Source organism: Perissodus microlepis, chromosome 18, assembly GCF_051167445.1.
Source record: "Perissodus microlepis isolate ML-2025 ecotype Zambia chromosome 18, ASM5116744v1, whole genome shotgun sequence".
Taxonomy (NCBI): Eukaryota; Metazoa; Chordata; class Actinopteri; order Cichliformes; family Cichlidae; genus Perissodus; species Perissodus microlepis.
In genome coordinates, this window is record NC_140478.1 from 26180017 (window position 1) to 26190283 (window position 10267).

The 10267-nt window shown below is 40.7% G+C and overlaps 1 protein-coding gene and 1 long non-coding RNA gene across 2 annotated transcripts; one reads left to right on the plus strand and one right to left on the minus strand.

Annotated features, from left to right (window-relative positions):
• Positions 1–1072: 1072 nt before the first annotated feature.
• On the plus strand, positions 1073–7220 carry LOC146368013 (uncharacterized). Its single transcript, XM_084911529.1, has 2 exons — positions 1073–1452; positions 4393–7220. Exons 1-2 carry the CDS (start codon positions 1182–1184, stop codon positions 5334–5336), a joined length of 1215 nt encoding a protein of 404 aa, XP_084767655.1. The 5' UTR covers positions 1073–1181; the 3' UTR covers positions 5337–7220.
• LOC146368014 (uncharacterized) lies at positions 3782–10266 on the minus strand. Its single transcript, XR_014797531.1, has 2 exons — positions 10188–10266; positions 3782–5321 (listed from the first exon to the last, which is right to left on the minus strand). It is a non-coding gene; the product is annotated as an uncharacterized LOC146368014 (long non-coding RNA).
• Between the last annotated feature and the right edge of the window lies 1 nt (position 10267).

Here is a 10267-nt window from a genome sequence, read left to right on the forward strand (position 1 = left end):
ACATATATCGCACATCACTACCATCTTGTTAACCTTCATTTCACACATTTTCTTTAAAAGTTACTTTTTTCTTTACAAATCACCCCCAACGCTCCTCTTCACCTCTCTTGTGCACTGTTCATTGCTTTTGATGGTTGGCTCCTTGCATTTATACTCATCCACCTTGCACTACCTTTGCTCCTTACATATTCACCTTTTTCTACCTGCCTCCCTCTCACTCACACACATGTATTCTGTTTTGCTTCTGTAACCTGAAGCTGACGGTCTTTAAAACAAAAGAACTCATAATAGACTTCATAAGGCACAGACAGGTTCATTCCCCTCTTATTATAAAGGGAGAATGGTTGGATTCTGTCTCCATCTTTAGGTTTCTGGGCACTCACATCTCCGTCGATCTTATCTGGACCCACAGCACCATCGCCTTGATAAAGAAGGTCCAGCAGCGGCTGCACTAACTCCACGTCGTAAGGAAGAATAACCTGAACCAGAAGCTCCTGCTAGCGTTCTACTGGTCCTCAGTGGAGAGCGTGGACTCCAACTATCTGGGTGCAGTGGCCACAACTGACAACAGGAAGGATGAGCAGAGGAGAACCAGGGCAATCACAGGTGACCCCTTGAATCCCACTCACTACCTGTTTGACCCACTGCCCTCTGGTCGACACCTCCAGACACAAACAGCTTCTTCCTGGAGCCATTCGGACTGCAAACAAACACTGTCCTCACACACCCCACCCCTGCCCACCAACCTCACCACCTTAGCCATAATGATTATAAATCCCTCATAATAAATGGAGCAGTGTTCTCTAATGTGTCTTTTATATATCTATATACATATACCTATATACATATCTATCTATCTATCTATCTATCTATCTATCTATCTATCTATCTACATACACATACACATACACATATACATATACATATATATATATATACATACATATATATATATACATATATAAGACGCATTAGAGAACACTGCTCCGTTTATTATGAGAGATTTATAATCATTATTATGTTTATTAGAAGTTTTACAGCCGTCGGTTTTACATCATATCCGCCTTTTCATTTTCCCGGAAGGGAACCAAAATAACAGCAGGGGAGTTGGATCTCACCACATGCATCAGCTGGTAGTTCAGCTTAAATCTATAGCTGAGGTTTAATCTTCGGGTCATAGGATGTCTTTTCCCTCGTCGTTTCCTGCGCAGGTCGCAGCCATCATGGACGTCTTGGCGAAGGCGGCGGTGGCAGAAATCACGAAGCTGGTGGAAGACGGGAGTCTGGTCCTGCGCCTGGAGCTGAGTCGGAGGGAAGATGAGAATCAGGAGCTCCGAGCAAGTTTGAAGCTGATAGAGGCTGAGCTCAAGAAAGCTCAAGAAGCTGCCGCAAGCACAGCTACAGAGGCCAAACATACGCAGACTACAGCCGAGGAACTGGTGCTCCGAACGGGTAAGAAACGGCAACATCTGGAACCGACCAAACGAACCTTGCTCAAAAAATCTCAAATTTTAACTTCCTTTGCTTATAAAAAGGTTTACTGCACATTAGAACATAAATGATCATCCCTATCATGTTGTGATGGTTCAAGTTTAGGTTCGGCTGAAGTATGAATCATTAGTAAATGAAATGTATTCATAAAGCACACTGAAACATTGCTTTGATAAATGGAGGACCACAAGAGCCACACGCATCAAAACAAAGAATTCTGTGCTTAAATAATGAATTCTGCATTTGTAAATTCATTTTTGAAATAATTGTATTTATTCAAACATTATTAAATAATACATTACTTCAGTAATGTATTTTAAATAAAAACACTATTTTAAAATCTAGTTTTCAAAATTAATTATTAATCCATCAATAAATACTTCAAACTAAATATGAATTTCACAAAAAAAGAATTAAACTCTCAATAAAAACCTCATTTCAAAAACTATTTTCGAATTCCAAATTAAAAAAACGAATTTTCAAAATCTTTTTTTTAAACACAATATGAAAAAATAGAAATAAGTAAATGGTTTCAAAAATCCATGATTTACTTCTGACATTTAAAATGGTGATTCCACTCCTCATTTGAAAAGCCATTTCAAATGGAAAGAGTAAAGGGAAGTTAAAGTCCAGACTTAAAAGCACAGATGGAGGATGCCCTGCTTATGTCAAGCAGTAACAGTCTAAGGAGAAAGCTACTGGACTTTTGTGCCTGTCCCGTTTGGTTCTTTTGAGATCAGAATTATTGTCTGAAGGCCAAGAAAGATGTCCAAAGGATTTACTTTACCAAATGGACCATCCCGGCCTTGCCGTATTGGTCTATTTGATTCACTTTGTTTTTAGTCTTTATTTTATTTTATTTTATTTTCACTTGCTACACATGGGACAGACGTCACTGGGGAAATGAAAGGGGAGAAAGAAAGAGAGGTAGGGAAAGAAAAACAGTGGGGAAGAGAAACTGTGATAAAGGGCAAAAAAACAAAAACCAACAAAAAAACCAGACAAAAATACATATATCAATGACCTGGATCACCTGTTGAGAAAGAAAAATAGAGAAAACAAGCAAAAAAAGAGAGCAATACAATAAACAACTTCATTGCAATAATCTATGTGAATATAACAGTAAATACTAAATATTAAACATTATTGTGCAGCACGTAGGATCAACAGCGCACAGTGTGCTTTGAGGTAGGAGCTAAAAAGGGTGTAGTTTGTGTCTGTGAGCACCCGTGTGTACACCTGTGAGCATGAGCGCGCTTGTTTTTAAAAGGTTCCTTCATGTAATGATCTGCTAGAGGGTGTGGGGGGCCACAGCCCCATCCTCCAGGGCATGAAGCAGGTATGGAGGAGATCAAGACTCCAGACATCCAGAGACCCTCAGAGCACAAGAGACCAAGGAAGACCAACAGAGGGGCAGCTGCGCCACTCTCCCGGAAAGAGCTGAGGAGAGCCCCAGATGAGGGGTCACTCAGCAGCCGCGGAGCAGAAGCCAGGGGGGGTTGCAGTGACGTGCCCGTGAGCTCCGCCGGCAGCCAGCTGTGCCAGAGTTACCGAACTCCAGGCCCAGAGGCCGAGGGCACCCCACCCCCCGAAGGCACCCGAGCGAGCCCCAGGCTCCAGGCTCTGACAAGCAGCCACCAGGAGTGAGCCGGTGCGTACCTGGACGCCCATCCCCGGATACAAAGAACCACCAACGCACCGATGTCTGAGGGCGTCTGCCACTGGCAGGGGAAGTGGTGGGGGGAGATAGGCCTCCATACCTTGGAGGACCTGGGATGTCCCCAGAGAGGTGGCGTCTGATACCCGACCTGACATATGGACACAGACAAACAGGCACACACAGATACAAACATCCATTCCCACCCTCATGCTCTCATATGCAAATACTCAGCACTCACCCAACGTGGAGACAGACATAAATAGACACTGTACACACAATCACACTGCCCAAGCGTACTCTATGGCCCAGGTCTAGGTACCCTTGCCCCTAGAGGGGGAAACTGCACCCAGACCCAGGTGGTGTTACCCTCTTCCCTGGGGTGGAGAGAAGCAGACCGCCCCGACTCCGCAGCAGCAGGGAGGCCCCACATTCCATTTCTTTTTGTTTCATTTAGACCTTTCACCCCTCATCCAAGAGGCTTCTTCACTTCCTCATGACATGAGCCAAGGTCATTACCTCCAGATGTTTTAGGTGAAACCACATTGAGACCTTGCCTAACCCTATCGTCTGACCCAGTGAGGTCATCTGATGTGAGGTTAAGGCTCAAGAGTGCATTTGAATAGAATAGAATAGAATAGAATAAATCTTTATTATCCCACCGATGGGAAATTTCGGTGTTACAGACCTCTTACAGCAAGGGAAAATAAAATATAAAAGGAAGACACAGGGTAGTCCTATAAACATAAACAACTGAAGTTTGTATATACAGGTATAGGTTATAGGTGACTGAATCCTTTACCAACAATTTATTTTAGTCTTTATAGTTCATTTATAAAGATAGTTAAATATAAATTTCTGTACACTGTCTTTCTAACTGCTGGGATATTTTTTTATTATTCGATGAATCAAAGAAATTCATTTTTTTTTTTACATTCATTTCATTTTCAGATTAAACTGACTATCTTTTTTAGCAATATATCAGTCAGATAAAACTCTCAAGAACTTATGAAGATAAAAACAGTTTATTGCAGTATATCAGTGACTTTCTAAACTTTGTAAAACCTGAGTTTATCAGGAAGCGTCCCTTTGTGACTGACATGTCTAACCGTTTCCAGTAAACAAGTAAGGACAGCACTAAAACACTTCTACTGGTGAAACTGGTTAGATGCTCTGTTGACTTGCATTTGTTGGTTGAGAATTGAAATCGAGTGTTAACACGGTTGTCATTCTTTTGAATGCAGACAAAAAGGAAGCTCAGGACATGGTTGCAGTGTCTCTTCAACCAAAAACTGCCCAAAATGTGACAGAGGAGAGCCAAAACATCTGGCCAGTGGTGAAGCACGAGCCAGAGGATGAACCTGCTAACATGGAAACAGAAGACAACACGGCGAGAACAGGTGTTTGCTTCAAGGCAGAGCAGGATGACTTGATGTGGCCTGCTTGTAGCATGTTTGAGAGTAACCCTGTGGCGTTGCAGCAGCACATGCAGATCCTCCCCTCTGACGCTGATCAGTATTCTCCTCAGAGGAACACAGAAAGTTCCTATAATTCTTTACTGTCTACCACAGAGGAAACTGCAGGCGCGCCAGTGAGAGTGGAGGTAGAGACGCACCCCGCGTGTATGGGAGGCATCGCTTTAGAGTCTGTTCATAATAAAGAGTTCAGATGTATTTCACCCCCTGCAGGCAGTCAGGGTGACTGCTTGCGAGCTGAGCCGTTACTCCCTCTGCCTCACGTGGAAACAGCCGCAGCAATCTCAGCAAGTTCAAATGCTGACGCTCCTAACCAGAGTAGAGATGTCTTTAAAGCCAAAAGGGTGATGAAGGTGTGCAGACCTAATCAGAAAGTCTACGTCTGCTCTTTGTGCAACAAGAGTTTCTCGTGCCTGTTTCAATTGGAGAAACACGTAGCCACCCACCAACCCTCCAAACGCTTCAGGTGCCTCGAGTGTGGGAAATCTTTCACCCAGAAGACCCGGCTGAGGACGCACCAAAGCGTGCACACCGGGGAGAGGCCGTTTAGTTGCAAAATCTGCGGTAAGATGTTTTCGAGGCAGGACAACTGCCTCAGACACGAGCGGTTCCACAGCGGGCTGGAGCCGTACAGCTGCAGGCAGTGCGGTAAAAGCTTCACAGTGCTTGGTAACCTCAAAATACATGAAGAGATCCACCTGCAAGGAAGATAGCGATCAGATACTGCAGCTCTCAGAGATGGACTGCGGTAGTTTGAACATTTGCATGAACCTTTTATTTTACAAGTGTGCTTTGACAGTTTTATTGGAGTGAATGAACAGAAACATAAAAAGCCCTCTGATTTGCATTACAGGGGGGCGGATGCATGAGAGTCATTACATTTATTGTTTGCTTTGTCTTGCTTTTCCATTGGACGCACACCTCTTTGTGAGATATTACACATAATTAAACTAATATAATTTGACATTTTGTCCCATTAATGTGACAAATTTCATCTCCTGGGAAATCTAAACATAAAAAACATTGTCTTTTTTTCCTAATGGCATGATCACAATTAACCTAAAAAAAGAAGCACTGCTCTGGATATTATTTACTTTTAAGGGAATATTATTGTGTTTTTGAAAAAAAACAAAACATATAGTAGTGGGTAATATGTATTGATGGGTAACAGATTGATTTTAAATAACTGGACATGAATAATTAGAGTTTATTATCTAATTCTTCTGACTAGGCAGCTCATTCTCTTTTTCACGACCATATGTGATGTAGATGTGAAATGTAAAAGTGAGGTCAGAGATATAATTAGATATTTAGAATCCCCTATAGCAGTAACAATTCCTAAATGTTGCAAAAAAAAACAAAGGCAGCAGACTTTTAATCAGTTTTAAAGATTAAAGACATTTTATGAAAGTTTGACCTTATTTGACCACAACCTACACAGACAGAAAAAATGAAATAAAACAGAAACTAAAAAATAACCACTAACTGATAAATAAAGGCATTCTGGTGTTGATGCAAGAGTTAACAGTTTAACTTCCATAAATGTCAACTATTGATTGATTCTCATGCTGCGAGTAGGAACTACTAGAGAGGTGGGGAAGATTTTCTTTTTCTGTGTTCTCATATAAATATTAGATGGCCTTTAAATGCAGTCTGAGTAGCAAAAAATTCTCTCAGGCATTGAAACTGCAAGAGCGTGGTGACGTGTGAAGGGCTCAGAGGAATATATTTGGTCTTTGTTTTCAGTTTCCCCAAACATACCACCAGCAGACTGTGTAGTGTAGATGGTCCTGTCATTTCAGGGGCTTCCTGGAGGGTGTCTGCACTCATTTCTCTGAGAACGGCTTCTGTGGTTAACTCCAACAACTTATATGAACCAGCACTCTTTAGATGGCACATTGAACTGAAAAGATTTTCCATTAAATTATGTTAAGTTTTTCTTTAACCTGGTGGCTGGGGAAAGGGTCTCTTAAATAAAACCAGCAGGAAATGGAAGAGACCAACTTTGAGATGCCCTCCCTCTTCCATTGTGACTCTTTTAGGTTAGCTTGCGTGCATACAAATGTCCTCTGTGGCACATTAGTAAGAAATGGTCTGTTTATTGATGTTAACCGTGATGCTGATTATGCTCCCACGTGGATGCGCACACGGACAGCTGTGGTCACCGGTGTGTGTCGTTGTTTTATACTACTTTTAAGTCCATGTGCAGGGAGGACATTGCACTGTAGTTGCAGGGCACATGGATGCCTGATGATACCCTGCAGGTCCCTTTCAAATTCACAGATGTGGAAACATTTTTTTCCCATAAGCCATTTGTGTGTTACTGTTTAGTAGACATTTCTGTGTTTGGGACATTTTTTATGTAGTTTTAGATTCTTGTTCAAGAAAATGTTTCATTTGGAAGTTTTAGCTACCTTATTTCTTCTTAATTTTTAATTCTTCAATGACTGTAAAAATACTCAAAGAAAACTGTGATTGGTGTGTTTGTAACTTTGTCATACTTCTGTACTCAGAAGTATTGCAGTGCCTTGAAAATATACTGGTATCTGTTGTTGAAACATGTCTGAAGAAATTAAATGGTTGGTCCTTTTCTAATATTTGCCCTTGTGATGTAGTTATTAGCAGGACAAACTGTATGTGACTGAAGATTACTTGTCAGATCTTAATTACACACATTTAATTAAAAAGTAAAAACTTTTAAGTGCGCGAGGGATTATAATTGTGTGTGTGTGTGTATTCATTGTCTTTTGTGGGTTTTTTTCTAACAGTTTAACAAAGTGCAGACAACACAACAATGAGTTAATTGCATTTTTTTGAACTGAAAGTGCATTTTTCATTTAAAGCTTCAACTCTGGGTTTCAAATGGTTAGATACATCTGTATAACTGCTCAAATATCTAATCAGATGACAGTAGCTCAATCCATTTAGGCCTTTAGACATGGTCAGCAGGATCGGTTCAAATCAAGCAGCAGCATGGGGAAGAAATATGATTTACGCGACTTTGAACGCAGCATGGTTGTTGGTGTTAGATAGGCTAATCTGAGTAGTTCAGAAACTGCTCATCTACTGATATTTTCGTCGATCTCACGGCCCATTGTTAGTCAGTGGTGCTAGATTCAGTCATGCAAATATACTATTTATAAGGTTGGGGAAACCTGCGGTCAGCAGAGAATGAAGACGTCACTTTGCCTTTCTAATTTTGTCTCCAACCTGAGCTGTCTCTCTGATATATTCATTTCTAATCGTCTCCATTCTGGTCACTCGAAACAAAAATGTAAAAATCTTCAACTGAATATGTACACGTCCTGCACATATAAATTTTACTCTCAGGTGTTCCTAAAACTTAGCAGCTCTCCATTGTGTTGGTGCATAGAACTGAAGGGAATTTAAAATAATCCCCAACTCTGGTTACAACACTTTTAGATGAACATCCTGTAATTAATCCAGATTCAAATGTTATGAAAGTGTATGATTTCTTTTGTCGTGTTGCACTTTATAGACGGTCCCCGCAACCTCCTCTCACAGCTGCTGTGTGTGTGTTGCATTGATGTGATTGGAAACATTGGTATGGGCTCAAAATGTGGTCATAAATATTTTGTACTTGTAAAAAAGATTTGTATGTGTAAAAAAGATTTGTGTGTGTGTAAAAAAGATTTGTATGTGTAAAAAGAATTTGTGTGTGCGTAAAAAAGATTTGTATGTGTAAAAAAGATTTGTGTGTGCGTAAAAAAGATTTGTATGTGTAAAAAGAATTTGTGTGTGCGTAAAAAAGATTTGTATGTGTAAAAAAGATTTGTGTGTGTGTAAAAAAGATTTGTATGTGTAAAAAGAATTTGTGTGTGCGTAAAAAAGATTTGTGTGTGCGTAAAAAAGATTTGTATGTGTAAAAAAGATTTGTATGTGTAAAAAGAATTTGTGTGTGCGTAAAAAAGATTTGTATGTGTAAAAAAGATTTGTATGTGTAAAAAGAATTTGTGTGTGTGCGTAAAAAAGATTTGTGTGTGGACTTAGCCCAAAAAAACCCCTGCAAGTTACAAGTACGAATTTTGACCCTTTCATCTGATTGGTCAATGTCATGTCAATCACAAATGTAACAATCCAATCAGAGAACAGATGGGTTTGGCTGTCGGAGGGGCACTGTTTTTGAACTGCAGGTCTTTGAAGGGAATAAATGCCCTTTTACATGCCAACCCAGCGTTTTCCTTCATCACCACGAAGGAAAACAGTCTGTGGTCGTCCGAGTTTGGTGATTTTTGTGTCACAGGTCTACGTGTTTAATATAGGGACTTCCACAGCCTTTTCAACAGCGCTGCGGACCGCGGGGTGGGGGCGGGCAGTGTTTTGGAAATGACAGTCTTCATTACAAAGCTTTCTTCGTTATGAATTAGCATACATGTTTTTATTGAACATTTGAAGAACCAGCAAAAAAACCAGAAACTCTTGTAGAGGACATAAAGTCAGAGATAGAAAAGACAAGGAGCAGGTGCATCTAGTACAGGTAGAGCTGCTGCAAAAACCCACAGAGCCCAGCAGCCAGCGCAACAAATTCTGGATCCTTTGCTTTTAGTTAGCAGTTAGCATTAGCAGCACATCCTGCGTCCGATGTGAAAGGACTTTTATGCTGTGCACTGTGACTCACAGCAATGGTCCCGGGTCAGCCCTGACTTTGTGTTAAACTAATCCTAAAGTAATAATGGTATTTCTAACCACTGATATAGCACAACTTTATCCTTTCAACAGCTGCTGAAAGTTAGGGGACCTAGCTGCTATCAGATATTTATATAGAGATCCTCCAGCTTCAAACTGTATTACCCTTCAAAGACCTGCAGTTCAAAAAAGCGCCCCTCCGACAGCCAAACCCATCTGTTCTCTGATTGGATTGTTACATTTGTGATTGACATGACATTGACCAATCAGATGAAAGGAAGAAAAATAGGGTCAAAATTCGTACTTGTAACTTGCAGGGGTTTTTTTGGGCTAAGTCCACACACAAATCTTTTTTACACACACACTCAAATTCTTTTTACACATACAAATCTTTTTTAGGCACACATAAATCTTTTTTACACATACAAATCTTTTTTACGCACACACAAATTCTTTTTACACATACAAATCTTTTTTACGCACACACAAATCTTTTTTACACATACAAATCTTTTTTACAAGTACAAAATATTTATGACCACATTTTGAGCCCATACATTGGAAACTTCTCAGTAAATGCTTGAAGAGTAAAGCGATATGGTCCCTTTAAGATAAAACCTGAAAATAGCATGTTTTCTCTAGATTCTCGTAAACTTCCTACTTTAGTCTTTTGAAGACTTTTTGTTTTTGGTTTAACAAAAAAAGGTCCAGCAGCCCCAGAAGTGCGGTGACAATATGCGTTGCGCTCTTCTTCGCGTTTTTACGGTATGTGTGTCATCACTTCCGTAAAACGAGAAAGTGTTTATCTCTTTGTACTCATTAAAAACCAACATCAGGCTAACCAAATGCCTGCAGGCTGGGAAGAGCCAGCGGCTCCCGCATTGGCCTGCTTCGCTTAGACGCAGCCGTTAACTCACCTCCCTGACGTGGGACCCACCGAGCCGCTTCTCTGGCTTTAAAGTTCAGCCCTCCTTCACTCCTTGGTCGGTTCACGATA